This window comes from Hypanus sabinus (genome assembly GCF_030144855.1).
Source record: "Hypanus sabinus isolate sHypSab1 chromosome 1 unlocalized genomic scaffold, sHypSab1.hap1 SUPER_1_unloc_1, whole genome shotgun sequence".
Classification (NCBI taxonomy): Eukaryota; Metazoa; Chordata; class Chondrichthyes; order Myliobatiformes; family Dasyatidae; genus Hypanus; species Hypanus sabinus.
In genome coordinates, this window is record NW_026778903.1 from 1,498,468 (window position 1) to 1,514,106 (window position 15,639).

Below are 15,639 nucleotides of genomic sequence, written 5' to 3' on the forward strand. Positions count from 1 at the left end.
TTTGCATAAACTTTTGTAATCTGCTACAGAATAATCACACATGTATTGGTTCACATTTTGTAATATATACTTAAGATCACAACCCTTTAGTTTTGTTTTTGCTGAAGAAAAGGAATAAAAATAGGTGGTTATTAAATTGGAGTCTGATGCTACAGGAATTTATTAAGGTACAAGATATTAAGATATTAAAGGAAGTGACAATGTAATCGCTAACTGTTTAGATGCTAAGTTGAATGTATATCTGTATTAATCTGTAGTTAAAAACTCTTTTGTATTGTGTTGGGTTCTGTATTTCTGTAAGACTCTGTATTAGTTAATTTTCCCCTGTGGTGAAAATTCTTAGAAGGATGGGGGTGTTACGAAGGATGAACAACTCTGATGGGCAGAAGGGTGCAGAGTCACCCACCATGCCCCCCCCCTTTTTTGGAGAATTGCAAATTGCTACTATTTCGATGCTGCCATCAAGGAAGTAAGAGAGACAAAGGAAAGCTGCCAGGGCAGTAGTTATTGAGAACAGCTCATGAAAGTTAATGAGAGAGAGACACAGCTAACAAAAGAGGAACGGAACCATTGATTACTGCTATTGTCTTTTGGAGAAGGATTGTTTACTTGGTACTGTTCTATTCATTGAAACCCCTCAGGGGGTAACCAGAGTGGGCTGGTTTGATGGGTTACATCATCCCAACCTGATTGACACCTGCGACCCCTTGAGTGGGAATAAAAGTGAGATCTGGGGTAACAGCCCTCAGACGCACCAGGAGAAATGCTAGTGAGCATCAGAACCCCCACGAGACAGGGTGGGAGATCGGAGACCGAACGAAGGCTCAGTAAATTTTAACTCACAGTGTTTTGTAGCGAGAGCGGTGGGGGCTTGTGTGTGTGTCCACCCTTGCCTGGGTGATGAGTCCACCATAGAAGAACAGTCCAGCTAAAGGACGGAGGGGGTCATAACGTGAGTGGCCACAACAACGCATTGACGGATCAAAATCGTAACGGAAGGTTGGCAAGATAATAGCTGTTACTGTTCACACGTTCTCTCTCTCTCTCTCTCTCTCTCTCTCTCTCTCTCTCTCTCTCTCTCTCTCTCCAACAATTGCAACACATCGACAAACAACTACCGCAGCCTGCATGAACGGAACTGAACTTTATATTTCCATTTGACAATTCATTATCCCCAGACCACGATAGAGCTTGTTTCATTAGTGATTATTATTATACCCGCACTTTTAGGTTTAGTATTGTTAACGTATATTCTCTGTATATTCACATTGATATTATTTTGTATATTTTTGCTAATAAATATTGTTGAAAATAGTATCACCAGACTCCAATGGACACTTCTATCTTTGCTGGTAAGACACCCAGTTACAGGATACGTAACAGTATACTGTCCTTTATAAATCAGAGCATTGAGTATACGAGTTGGGATGTAATGTTAAAACTGTACAAGGCATTGGTGAGGCCAAATTTAGAGTATAGTGTACAGTTCTGGTCACCGAATTATAGGAAAGATGTCAACAAAAGAGAGAGTACAGAGGAGATTTACTAGAATGTTGCCTGGGTTTCAGCATCTAAGTTACCGAGAAAGGTTGAACAAGTTAGGTCTTTATTCTTTGGAGCGTAGAAGGTTGAGGGGAGACTTGACGGGTATCTGGACAGGAAAGGAATGGAAGGTTATGGGCTGAGTGCAGGTCTGTGGGACTAGGTGAGAGTAAGCATTCGGCATGGACTAGAAGAGGCCAAGATGGCCTGTTTCCGTGCTGTAATTGTTATATGGTTATATAGTGTATGATAGGATACTTGACCATTCTGGAGCAGCTGGGCTTAAGACAGCTGATGCATGTCGAGAATAACCTTGGATGATAAGTGCAGGACCTGGAAATCCAATATATAAGACACTAGACCACTGGAACCAGGAGGGAGGATGCGCTTGGGGGTAAATTATGAGTCCTAATAACAGGAAGCAGGAAGAACTGTTAGACAAGCTGAGAGATAATTGACATGTCTTTTAAGCAATTGATCATGTACTAGCCGTGGGATGCCAAACAAAGTTATGTGAAGTTGTTTGTTTTGCTGTATAAATATGAGCTCGGTTTTACCTAAAATCAGTTTTGGTGGCGGTGGAGACTGCTGCAGACTCTCCATGATGTCATGTTAATAAACTTTGAAAATGAAACTCAGAGTCACTCTGGGGGTTCTCAGTTAGTGTTCCCATGACGATGACCATGGTTGTTCTTGGCAAACTTTTCTCCAGGAAGTGGTTTGCCATCGCCTGCTTCTGGGCAGTGTCTTCACAAGACTGGAGAGCTCAGCCATCATTAATACTCATCAGAGAATGTGCCCAGTGTCAGTGGTCACAGAACCAGAACTTGTGATATGCCTCAGATGCTCTTACAGACAACCACCATCTATTCTCATGGTTTCATGTGACACGGATCAGGGAAACCAGAGTCCGAAGGGGAGATTGGACAAACGTGTCGGTTTGGAATTTCTGAACAGACATTAAACCCACATACATAATCTTACTATTATTCTCCTCTCAGAGTAGCATATGGTGACATAAACATTCATTGTTAATAAATTTCCTTTGAACTTTGAATGTCAGCTACTTGAGGACAGATTGAGGTGAGAGGAATGAAAGTTTAAAGGAGCATTATTTTTTACACAATCAGTGTTGGGTGCCTGCAATGTGCTGCCAAAGATGGTGATGGAGGCAGAAGCAACAGACGTGATTAAGAGGCTCTGAAATAGGTACTTGAAAGTGCAGATATTGTCCATGCGCAGGTAGAAGGGATTTAGTTTAATTCAGCATGGTGAGCAGCACAGACATTGTGGGCTGAATGTCGATTTCCTATGATGTTTTAAATAGAATTATCTGTTTTCAAGTGAGTGGGAAACAGGGTGGGAGATGGAGATTGTAAGTCGAGAGTTGTGATGAAGCAGTGGGGTAGCACCGATGGGCTGAGTAGCCTTGTCACCATTTGTTCTGTGTTACAGGGTGCTCAAGATGGTGAGATTCCTTCCGCAGGTCTTCCTGCTTCTAGTAGCTGCCGGGGTCATCCGCTGCTTCCTGCCAAACTTCGGAAGAGGTAGCCGAACGCATTACAATATTACCAAGACGGCAGCCCTCCAAGCCATCCTCACGGTCTTCCAGCAAGTTCCCAGTCCGCAAGGAAAAGTTGTGCCCCAGGGTACCTTCCAGGCTGACGTAAGTGAGGGTGCATTAATTTGTGCTCAGTTCTTCGACTGTAAGGTGGGTTGGGAGGCAGTGTAGGGGAGTGAGAGTGGATTACACTAAAGGATTCTGCATTTGCAGTCTGTTTCCCAGAATACATGTGACAGGGACATTGTTTGGAATGTCATCAATGATGCTTCCATCCAAAGTGGGGATATGAGACTATTAAATCAGATGTGGTCTGACCCAGGGATACGGAGACTGGAACTGTGCACGGTGCTCCTGGTGGGGGTCTGACCCAGGGACACGGAGACTGGAACCGTGCACGGTGTTCCTGGTGTGGGTCTGACCCAGGGACACGGAGACTGGTACTGTACACGGTACTCCCGGTGGGGGTCTGACCCAGGGACACGGAGACTGGAACTGTGTACTGTGCTCTCGGAGATGTTCTGACCTAGGGATATGGAGATGGAACTGTGCAGTGGTCTGGCCCAAGTGCAGAACATTAATACAAGGCTTTTCCTCCACAGGGCCGTGACCTGACAGCAGAGAGACTCTTTGCCATATACTATGGAGAGCCGGTGTCTGTCCGACGGTTCAGCCAGTGCATGACGGTGATGGGGTTGGCCAACATCTTGGTGGACGTACTGTATGTGCTGTCCAGCAGGAGGCATTTTGATTCAGAAACAATCCTGGAGGGCAAGAAGCTGCTACTGACGGGCAAGGCCAGTGTGGTGAGGGCTATACTGGAGGACAAACGGTTCTCTGCACTGCAGTCCATGGGCTCCACTCTCCACACTCTACAAGTAGGTCCAGCCCTTGGAGCGGTGGGGAGGGAGCACGGTGGGAGGGGCAGTGTGGAGGGAATTCCATGGGAGGGCATGAGGAGGGAGCTCTGTGGGAGGGGCAGTGAGGAAGGAATTCCATGGGAGGGGGGTGAGGAGGGAGCATCGTGGAAAGGCTGGTAACATGGGAGCACTGAGGGAGGGGTGGTGAGGTGGGAGCAGAACAGGAGGGATGGTGTGGTTGGTGTGCTGTGGGAGGGGCATTCAGGGGGAATGCTTTGGGAGGTGCACTGAGTGGGGAATTCCCGATATGGGCGGTGAGGAGGGAGTGTACAGGAAGAGTTATCAATGAGAGAGTGCTGCCACAGGGATGGAGAGGAGGGAGAATGTCGTGCGGAGGAGGTTGACAAGGAGTATTGTCATCACAATATTGTGTTGTGATATATAAATGGCATTAAAACTGCCCATGTTGACAGGGATAAAAATAATTCAATTTTAATTATTGAAGGGCTGAAGTACCTGTATACAGAATAGATACAGGCCCTTCAGCCCAACCACAACATGCTGACCCAGCTAATCCCAGTTCCCTGCATTCGGTCCATATTCCTTCAGACCCAGAACAGTCTTAGGGTTCCTAAGATCTTTCCAAAGTACTGTATTTGTCAACATGGAACGGAATGTGAGTTTGTAAACCTGGGAATGGCTGGGTTGGTGTGCCACAGGAGGGAGTGTAGGACAGGTGGCAGAGAAGGAATGCCAGGGGCAGGGGTTGCATGGGAAACTCTGAGACATCAGGCAAGGTAATCTGATTCTATGCAATTAGTTTATTGATCTCCCTGGTGCTTCCTGCTCCCTCCCCTCTCCCTTCCCCTTTCCCCAACAATGATTTCCCTCTCCCTGCCCCCTTCCCACTCTCAGTCCACAACAGAGACCTATATCAGAATCAGCCTTATCATCACACACATCATGAAATGTGTTTTTTCGTGGCAGCATTACAGTGCAATACATAAAATTATTGCAGGGCTGTACAAAAGTCTTTAACACCCTAGCTATATATTATTATTATTATTATTGATTGATTTTAATGCATTTCTACAATTACTACAGCAAAAACCCAACAGCAAAATGAAGATTAATACAGTGCAAAATAAACATAACAATTATATAATTCAAAACAGTGATGAAAGAGCACCCAAAATAAAACCATATAAAGTTAGTATCCTCCCCCCTCCTACAGGAAAATAAACTCCAGGCCAACCATTACAAGATGTAAAAAATATTAATCGAAGCATTCAAACCCCCGAAGCTGTAAATGTAAATAAAAACAAAGAATAATAATGCCTACTACCAAAGAAAGAAAAAAAAGCTGAAAGTAAGGGATTAAAAATAATAGATTTATTCTAAAGAGGAGTTACGAATATATTCAAGAAAAGGTCCCCACACCTTGTGAAACTTTATGTCTGAGTTGAGAAGTGAATAATTAATTTTTTCAAGGTCTAAACAGGACATAATATCATTAAGCCATTGAGCATGGCTGGGTGGGGCAACATCTCTCCACCTAAGAAGAATTAAGCATCTAGCCAAAAGAGAGGCAAAAGATAATGTTCGACGTTTAGTTGGACTCAAATGTATATCTGCCTCACCCAAGGTACCAAAAAGAGCAATCAGAGGATTAGGTTCGAAGTGGCAATTAAGAATATGAGATAAGGTTAAGAAAACTTCTCTCCAAAATTTCTCTAGACAAGGACAGGCCCAGTACATATGGATAAGAGAAGCATCACCACCTTTACACTTATCACAAACTGGATTAATGTCAGGGTAAAATTGGGACAATTTAGATTTGGACATATGAGCCCTATGTACAACCTTAAACTGTAAAAGACAGTGGTGAGCACAAAGAGACGTTGAATTAATTGACTTGAGAATTGAGTCCCAAACTGCATCAGATAAAAAAACATTTAAATCATGCTCCTAAACCATTCTAATTTTATCAAAGGGGGCATGCCTTAGGGTCACTAATTTATCACGAATAAAAGATATTAAGCCTTTGCCAATGGATTAATAGAAAGAATCAGGTCTACAACGTTTTTCTCGGGCATCTCAGGGAAATTGGATAATAAAGGATTGACGAAATGTCTAATTTGAAGGTATCTAAAGAAGTGGGCATTAGGTAGATTGAACTTTGCAGAAAGCTGTTGGAAAGTTGCAAAATGATTATCAATGAAAAGCTTTTCAAAGTGCCTATTGCCCATTCCATAACAATCATGAAATGTTGAATCTTGCATGGTAGGTAAGAAAAGATGATTATGCAAGATAGGACTCAAGAGAGAAACCATGAAGATCGTTAAATTTTCTATACTGGGCCCATATTCTCAGAGTATGTCCAATAAGAGGATTAACAATTAGTCTAGGCAGGTGACAAAAGAGTGCAGATCTAAGAAGTGGAGGAATAGAGAGATCCTTAGTGGAGTTCAACTCCATTGCCACCCATTTAGGACAATCAGACTGGTTATGAAAAAGGACCAAAAAGTAAGACAGCGAATATTAGCTGCCCAATAGGATAAACGAAAGTTAGGTAAAGCCATACCGCCTTCTTTTTTAGATTTTTGGAGGAAAATTTTATTGTCTAGAAGGTTTGCCCTTCCATAGATAGGACAAAATAATATAATCTCAGGAGTCAAAAAAGCTTTAGAAATAAAAATTGGAATAGATTGAAATAAGTACAAAAATTTAGGAAGGATATACATTTTAATAACATTAACATGACCTACCAGAGACATAGATAAGGTTGCCCATTGTGATAATCTCTGTTTTGTAGAGTTCAAAAGATTAGCAAAATTTTCATGAAAAAGATCTTTGAAATTAGAGTCATAGAGCACTACAGCATCTAGTCTGTGCCTAACTGATATTTTGCCTGGTGCCATCAAAATTCCTTGTAACTGTAATGCCAAGGTAAGTAAATTGATTATTAACTACTTTAAAAGAGCGGTCACTAAATACTAATGCGTGTGCTTCTTTATTAATTGGAAATCTTGTGTAGACTGAGTTTATAGCCAGAAAGCTGGCTGAATTGATCAAGAAGTAAAAACATTGGAGGTAAGGAAATGGACATATTTGGTAGAAAAAGTAATAAATCATCAGCTTAAAGAGAAACTTTATGCTCAACGCTCCCCCCCCCCCCCACCCCAATCCCTGTCAGTTCAGGACAACTTCGAAATGCAATCACCAGTGGCTCTATAGCCAAATCAAAAAGGAGGGGACTTAAAGGGCATCCTTGACTGGTGCCACGTTTAAGGCTAAAAGACTGGGATTGCTGAGAGTTGGTCAAAACCAAAGCGGTGGGACATAGATATAACAATTTGACCTAGATCAAATTTTTCTAAAACCGCTAAAAGTTAATTCCACTCTGCACAATCAAACGCTTTCTCTGCATCAAGAGAAATAACACATTCAGGAGTCCCAACTGAGGGTGAATACAAAATATTAAATAAACACCATATATAAAAAAAGAGAAGACGATTTTTAATAAAACTGGTTTGGTCATCAGAAATAATAGAAGGCATAAAATTCTCCAATCTGTGGGCCAAAACTTTGGCCAACATTTTAACATCAACATTTAACAAAGAAATCGGCCAAAAGGAGGAACACTCTGTTGGATCTTTACCTTTTTTAGGTAAAAGAATAATACATGCCTCATTAAATGATAGTGGCAATTTACCATGTTTAAACAAATCAGATAGAACTAAAAGTAACTGAGATGAAAGAAGTGAGGAAAATGATTTATAAAATTCTGCAGAGAACCCATCAGGTCCAGGAGATTTGCCCGACGGCAGTGCAGAAATGGCAGAAGATACTTCTTCTAGTGTTATTGGCTCATTAAGTTTTGCTTTAAAGTCAGAGGAGAGCAAAGGAATATTCAAACTATTTTTTTAAAAACAGAAATATTATCATTTAAAGATTCAGAGGTGTAAAGTCAAGAATAAAACTTCTTGAATGAGTCACTAATTTCAGAATGATTCAATGTAATATTCCCATTCTCCATTCGAATCTTTGTAATATGTTGCTTGGCTTTAGAGCATCTCAATTGATTAACTAGAAACTTGCCAGACTTACCACCATGAATATAAAAACGGCTCATGCTTTCAAGAAGTTGACGTTCAACAGGTTGTGTGGAGATAAGGTCATATTTAGTTTGAAGTTCTACTAGCTTCTTGTACAATTCAGGATTTCTAGTCTGAGCATATAGTTGGTCTAGTACTTGAATCTGACTGATCAAATCTAATCACTCTAAATGGGTCTTTCTTTTGAGATTCACTGTATATGAAATTATTTGATCCCTCAAATATGCTTTCATAGCATCCCAGACAACCTGGGATGAAATTTCAGATGACGTATTGGTTATCTGATCCTAAATAAATTTTACAAAGTCACCACATCCGATAACGAAGTCGGATTAAAGCGCCAATGTTTATTCATTTGAGGGAGACCGGGGAAATTTAAAGACAAAGTAACTGGAGCATGATCCGAGATGAATATACTCTGATAATCACAAGAGTGAACAAATGAAATAATCTGATTATCAATTAAAAAATAATCAATTCTAGTAAAAGTATGGTGGACATGTGAAAAAAAGGAATAATCTCTCTCAGTAGAATGAAAAAAATGCCACACATTGGAGATAACATAGTTAGAGAGGAAAGAATGAATAGCTAAAGCAGATTTAGTAGGTAACCTCGGAACAGAGGACGATCGATCCAAAGCTGGATCTAACCAACAATTAAAGTCACCACCCAGTATAAGATAATATGAATTCAAATCAGGTAATAAAGAATAAAATGTTCAAAAAAGTTCACATCATCTGAATTGAGAGCATACAAATTAGCTAATACTACCTTAGTATTATATAATTGGTCAGAAACAATAATAAAATGGCCATTTGTATCAGATATATTACTGTGGAGCTCAAAAGGAGCATTTTGATTATAAGGATAGAAACCCCACTGGCTTTGGCCGGGAAGGAGCGATGGAAATGCCGATCCACCCACATTGACATAAGACGAGAATTGTTGAAAATTCAAATATGAGTTTCTTGCAGGAAGGCAATGTCAGTTTTGAGTTGCTTAAGATGGGAAAACACCTTTCTTCTTTTAATCCCTTTACATTCCAGCTTATAAATTTCAGCCGACTAACCATTATCAATTATTAAACCATAAGTAGGCATAAGCAGGCATAACTTTCAAATAACAGTTCTGGAGTAAAGGTATAAATCAATAAAATCAGGACAAAAAAGTATCCTGAATAACACAGAATAACAAAAAAACACTAAATAGTGTTGGCACTAACAACCTAGCTATACAGTATATATGTGTCTAAGACTTTTGCACAGTCCTGTACCTACCTGTCCTAGTGCTTCTTCGATTATACTATTCTACCTGTCTCAACCACTTCCTCTGGCAGCTCGTTCCAAATACTTGGATGAAAAATTTACCTTCGGTCCCTTTTCAACCTTTCCCCTCTCACATTACACACAGTTTTAGACTGCTCTAACCTGGGGAAAAGACTGGAACCACCCACCTTATCTCTGCCTCTCCTAATCATAAACATCTCTTAGGGTCACCCTCACTCTCCGATGTCTCCTCCCTCACCCTTAACCCCTGTTCTCCTGAACTAGACCAACATACACAAAATGCTGGAGGAACTCAGCAGGCCAGGCAGCATCGAAGGAAAGGAGTAAACAGTCGATGTTTCGAGCCGAGACCCTTCATCAGGACTGCAAGAATAGTCAACGTTTGGGCCGAGACCCTTCATGAGGACTTGGCCCGAAACATCGACTGCTTCATCCTTTCCATAGATGCTGCCTGGCCTGCTGAGTTCCTCCAGCATTTTGTGTGTGTTGCTATGGATTTCTAGCATCTGCACAATCTGTCATGTTTACCTTTAGTTCCAGTCTCACCCAAACCCAGTGCAAAAAGCCTACTTGCATCAACCCTATCTAAATCCCTCATAATTTTGTCTAACTTTATCAAATCTCCTTTCAATATCCTGTGCATCAGGAGGTGAAGTCCTAATCTATTCAACCTCCTTCTGGAACTCAGGCCTCCGAGTTCCGGTAACGTCCTTGTAAATCGTGTTCTTTCTAGTTTAACCTCCTCCTTTTTAAACTGTCCACGTCACTCCAAGTGCCATTTTCCTTCAGGATTTCTACAGCCACAGCAACTGGGTGGAGCTGGGCTTTAAAAGTCCGAACAGGAACCTTATCGATCCCAGTGGGACGATCGGGAATCTAGCAGGTGAGGAGGCCGCAGTCTTTCGGATTAACGCTTGCTGACGACGGTAATTGGTTTCTCACAACTAGCGCAGCAGTTTAGGACGTCTAGAGTGTTGAGTTCAATTCCAGTGCCAGCTGTACGTTCTCCCTGTGACCATGTGGGATTCCTCCGGGTATTCCGGGTTCTTCCCACAGTCCAACGACACGGGTTAGGAGGTTAACTGGACATTGTAAATTGTCCTGTGATTAAATCGGTGAGTAACGAGTTAGTGTGTTTCGGTGGACTGTTCCGTGCTGTATCTCTAAGTGAACAGTAAAGTTAGAATGAGCAAGAGCAAACCCGTGAATGAATCAGGTTTATCATCACTGATATATGCCGTGAAATGTGTTGTTTTGCAGGAGCAGTACAGTGCAATAAATGAAGAATTATGATAGATTACAATAAGAAATGCAGAAATAAATAAATAGGATAATCAAGGGAGCAAAATAAAACTGCTGTTTATGGGTTCATGAACCGTTCCCAGGAATCTGATGGCAGAGGTGAAGAAGCTGTTCCTGAAAAGTGGAGGTTGTGACCTCCTCCCTGATGGTGGCAATGGGAAGGGGGCACAGTGGGGCCCTCTGAGGAATTGCCTTTTGGAGTTGTTTTTTCTCACTGGGGAGGAGGATTGTTCCCGTGATGGAGATCGCTGAGACTCTAACCCTCTGCAGTTCCCCTGATCCTCTGCACTGGCGCCTCCAGACGGAGTTCAGTTTGCCACCTCAGTACAGGAAGCACAGGGAAGCTTTAGACATTCAGACCGGAGGAGGTTTACAAGGACAATACTTGGATTCGACAGCGTGTCTCATGTGAAGGGGTTGAGCGAGCTCGGGCTCTTCCCTCTGGAGTGAAGAAGGATGAGAGGTGACTCGATAGAGGTGTACAAGATGGTAAGAGGCAGAGATAGAGAGGATAGTCAGAGACTTTTTCCCAGGGTGGAAATAGCCAATACGAGGGAGCATTCTCGTACTGGAGGAATGTATGGGGGGGGGGGGCAGAAATGAATCTACCAGAGGTATGATTTTTACACAGAGAGTGGTGGGTGTGTGGAATGAGCTGCCAGGGAGGATGGGAGAAGCCAATATATATTTTTACTATTTTATTCAGAGATGTAGCATGGATCAGACCATCCCAGCCCATGAGCTGCACCACCCCAGCAAACCAACACATTTGAAGTTCTGGTCTCATTATAGGGAGGATGTGGAAGCTTTGGAGAGGGAGCAGAGATTTGGCCAGGACAATGCCTGGATTAGAGAATACAGAACTGTTGAGTGAACAAGGACTTTTTTTTGGAGCAAAGGAGGATGAGAGGTGATAAGATAATGGCTAACAGCAGAGGACATCCCTTCAAAGTGAGTCGAGGAAAGTGTAGGAAGGATGTCAGAAGTACACCGAGAGTGGTGGGTGCTCAGAATGCATGGCCAGGGTGGTGGTAGAGAGGGAAACATTAGGGGTGTTCAGAAACATGTGGATAAAAGAAAAATGGAGGGTTATGTGGGAGGGGAGAGTTAGACTGAACAAAGTAGGTAAAAAGGGCCAGCATAAGTTTGTGGGCCAAATGGTCTATGCTGTAGTGTTCTTTGTTCTGGAGAACATTGGTGAGGCCACACTTGGAACATTGTAGTCACTTAGGGTCTGAGCATGGGGATGAGGGGGACGAGGAGGATGGTGAGAAGGGGGGAAATTGGCACATTGAGGGGGCAATGGACCCAGTTTTCCTGTTCCTGCTGCAGGGAGAGGTGACAAGACCTGCCAGAAATGCTCCAGCCCAGAAAGCTGCCAGGAAAATATCCTGTCCAACATCGTCAGTCGCAAACTCATTACCACCGGCTACTTCAGTCTCAACACCTTCAGCAAGCTCCCCGAAGGTAACAGTGGCGGCAGACAGCAAAACCCCAGAGGTGGAACAATGTGGCAGGGGACAGCCGGTCATAGGGCCTGGACAGGGTCACAGAGACAGGGAGGGATGTAGGGGCTGGGGAGCATCAAAAATATGCAGAGAGGTTTAGGGTTCAGGGGTCACAGAGAAAGAGAGGGTTGTAGGAGCCAGAGGGGGTTACAGAGATGGCGAGGGGTGTAGGAGCTGATGGGGGGGGGGGGGGTTTACAGAGACAAGGAGGGGTGTAGGAGTCGGGAGGGGTCACAGAGCTGGAGAGGGTTGTAGGTGCCAGAGGGGGTTACAGAGATGGAGAGGGGTGTAGGAGCTGGTGGGGGGTGACAGAGATGAGGAGGGGTATAGGAGCTGGTGGGAAGGGGTTACAAGAGACAGGCAGAGGTATAGGAGCAGAGGTATAGGAGTCGGGAGGGGTCACAGAGAGGGGTGTAGGAGCTAGAGGGGGTTACAGAGACAGGGAGGGGTATAGGAGTCGAATAGGGTCTTAGAGATGGGGAGGGGTATTGGAGCCGAAGGATTTCACAGAGACAGGGAGAGCTGTGGGTGTCAGATATCTCTCAGCAGCCAAGAATGTGGTGAATTCCCAGGATTTTTCTCTTTCCAGGCAAGTGCAGTCACGGTGGGAAATTGGATCAGACTGTGCGTGGGATCGGTGGGATTAACAAGGATACACTCACATCTCCTCATGGACACAAACACCTTCAGGCAGCAGCAATCGCTACACAGGCCTCCCTTGAACTCTTCCTGGATATTCGAGATGCAGTCGGTGACCTGAAATTCCTGCAGTACGGATCCCTGCCTCTTGGGAATATCAGAGCAAATCGCAATGTAGGGGCCAGGGAGATGGGAAGGGGTGTAGCATCTGGTGGGGGTCACGGAGACAGGTTGGGGTACAGGGGCCAGAGGGAGTCCCAGGGAGGGCTGTGGGGATCAGAGAGATGGGGAGGTTTTATGGCTAAAAGGGCTACAGAGAAATCAGGAGCAGTGTAGGGGCTAGATGGGGTCACTGGGATGGGTACAGGGGACAGAGATGGGGAGAAGTGTAGGGCTGGGGTGTTGTCACAGAGACAGGAGCAGTTGTTGAGGACAGAGGGAATACAGAGATGGGGAGGGGTGTAGGGGCTGGAGGGTGGTTATAGAGACAGGAACGGGTGCAGGGGACAGAGAGGGGTCACAGATGGAGATAGGGAGGGGCTGGAGAGAGGGTGGTCACAGACACAGGAATGGGTGCAGGGGACAGAGAGGGATTACAGAGATGGAGATGGGTAGGGGCTGGAGAGAGTAACGGGTGCACGGGACAGAGAGGGGTCACAGAGATGGGGAGGGGGAGGGGCTGGAGGGAGGGTGGTCACAGAGACAGGAACGGGTGCGCGGGACAGAGAGGGGTCACAGAGATGGGGAGGGGTGTAGGGCTGGCTATGGACCTGTGTGAATCTCCCCTGTTCTCTGCAGGTTCCTCTGCGTGGACCCTCCCTCTGGCATCTCTTTCGTCATTGACACCACAGGCAGCATGCGAGACAGCATTGAGGCAGCCAAGCAGAGGACAATCGAAATCGTGCAGAAGACCCGGAATTCCCGATTCCAGCCCTCCTCCTACATCCTGGTACCATTCAACGATCCGGGTGAGTCCAGTGCAGTTCCACCCCCCCCCCCCCCGGCTCACTGAGTGTGTTAAGATGACCCTCTTGCCCCATAATGCCACAAGAATGGTAGAATTAGGCCATTCTGCCCATTTAATCTCCTCCATCATTCCATCATGGCTGATTTATTATCCCTCTCAATTCCACTCTCCTCTTCTCCCCACAACTCTTGACCAATCAAGAACCTAGCAACCTCTGCTTTAAATCTACTCAATGATGTGATTGAAGGGAGGGATGAGGAATATGCATGAGGAAGAGAGAAAGAGAGGTAAGAGTGAGGGTGAGGAGGTCAGATTATATGGTGAGGGTCAGTGAGGGAAGGGACAGGGAGGCTTCAGTGAGGGAAGTTGAATAGTAGCAAAGGGACGAGGTAGTAAGGGTGGGTCCTTTGGGAAGGAGGGAGGGAAGGTGAAAGGAGGAGGGTTGATTGGAAGGTGGTGAGGGGAAAGGGGGAAGAACCAATGTGGATACTCCTCCTTGAATATCCAGGGAGGAGGTGTTAAGGAGGAGGGGTTGAGGAGGAGGGGTGAGGAAGGAATGAGGAGGAGGGGTGAGGGGGACTGGATGAAGAAGGAATGGGGACAACCTCCACACTCCCATCCGCATCTCCCCACTACCCTGTCACTCTGTTCCTGTCACTGATGCTTTCTGTTCCCCAGAGTTCGGGCCAGTATTTGAGACACACGACCCCGATCAGTTCATTGTCCGTCTGCGGCAGTTAACGGCCGAGGGAGGGGGAGACGCACCGGAAATGTCCCTGTCCGCACTGCAGGTGTGTCCGTGTGTGTGTGTCTGTAAGTGTCTGCGAGTGTCTATATTGACTGTGTGACTGTGTGTGTCTGTGAGTGTCTGTGGGTGTCTGTGAGTGTTCTGTACATTTGGGATGTGTGGGTTCTGTGTGTGTGATCATGGGGTCTATCTCTGTGGGATCCCTTCGTGTCGTCCATGCCCTCTAAACCTTGACTTCTGCCCTCTCTTGCAGCTGGCCCTCACCCACTCGCTGCCTCTCTCCTACATCTACGTCTTCACCGACGCTCCAGCCAAAGATTTTCATCTGGCTTCCACCGTCCAGGCGCTGATCGAGCGCACCCAATGTAAGGTAACCATCTCTCTGCCAGAGAATGCTGTCCTGCCCTCCCAGCCAACTGCATATTGGCACTGGCCCTGTGGGCCAGGCCCTGGGGTGGGGTGAAGCTTCACCCGCCGTGCTCAACATGAGGAGATGGGGCCAGGGTGGGTCGGGTGTGGATTGATGAGTTACCAAGTGCCTTTGATATGTAGTATCGTGTCCACTCTACAATATGACACTGTAGGTCAATGCCATGATGTCATACCGTGTTTCAATTGCCTGACGTGGTATCATGTGCATTGATCCTTTTGTATGTCCATGTATGGACATGATGTTACATAGTGTATCAAGATTGAAGTTTGTGTCAGCTGTATGTAGACTGAAATGTATTCTCCGTGACATCGTGTGCAGGATGCATGATATGGAAGTGTGACCAATGTTCCCGTGATGATACAACGTGCGTGTTGTATGTTCTGACCCACTGGGACTCACCCCTCACTTCTCCCCCTAGGTTTCCTTCCTCCTGACCAACGTCCTGTTCCGCAGACGGCGCAGCACTGAGCCCAATCCCGGGATCGCACTGTACCAGGGTTTGGCCCGGGACTCGGGGGGGTTGGCGGTGCAGGTGAGCAGGGACCAGATTATGGACCTGACCGCCATCGTCGAGGGATCCATCACGGGAGAGCTGGTAACATCGAGTCCCCTCTCAGTGACTCCCTACCTCAACCTCTCCTCATTCCTACATCCCTCCTCTCCCTCCTCAACCAC

At 45.2% G+C, this 15,639-nt stretch overlaps 1 protein-coding gene across 1 annotated transcript in view; it reads left to right on the forward strand.

The window, feature by feature from the left end:
* The first annotated feature begins 3,007 nt into the window (after positions 1 to 3,007).
* vwa11 (von Willebrand factor A domain containing 11) overlaps positions 3,008 to 15,639 on the forward strand; it is a 155,688-nt gene continuing 143,056 nt past the window's right edge. The window contains exons 1-9 of the mRNA XM_059957400.1: positions 3,008 to 3,208; positions 3,706 to 3,981; positions 10,157 to 10,264; positions 12,016 to 12,136; positions 12,767 to 12,947; positions 13,615 to 13,784; positions 14,462 to 14,574; positions 14,785 to 14,901; positions 15,383 to 15,559. Of these exons, the coding sequence (XP_059813383.1) occupies positions 3,008 to 3,208; positions 3,706 to 3,981; positions 10,157 to 10,264; positions 12,016 to 12,136; positions 12,767 to 12,947; positions 13,615 to 13,784; positions 14,462 to 14,574; positions 14,785 to 14,901; positions 15,383 to 15,559 (1,464 nt within the window). The remainder of the gene's footprint in view (positions 3,209 to 3,705; positions 3,982 to 10,156; positions 10,265 to 12,015; positions 12,137 to 12,766; positions 12,948 to 13,614; positions 13,785 to 14,461; positions 14,575 to 14,784; positions 14,902 to 15,382; positions 15,560 to 15,639) is intronic.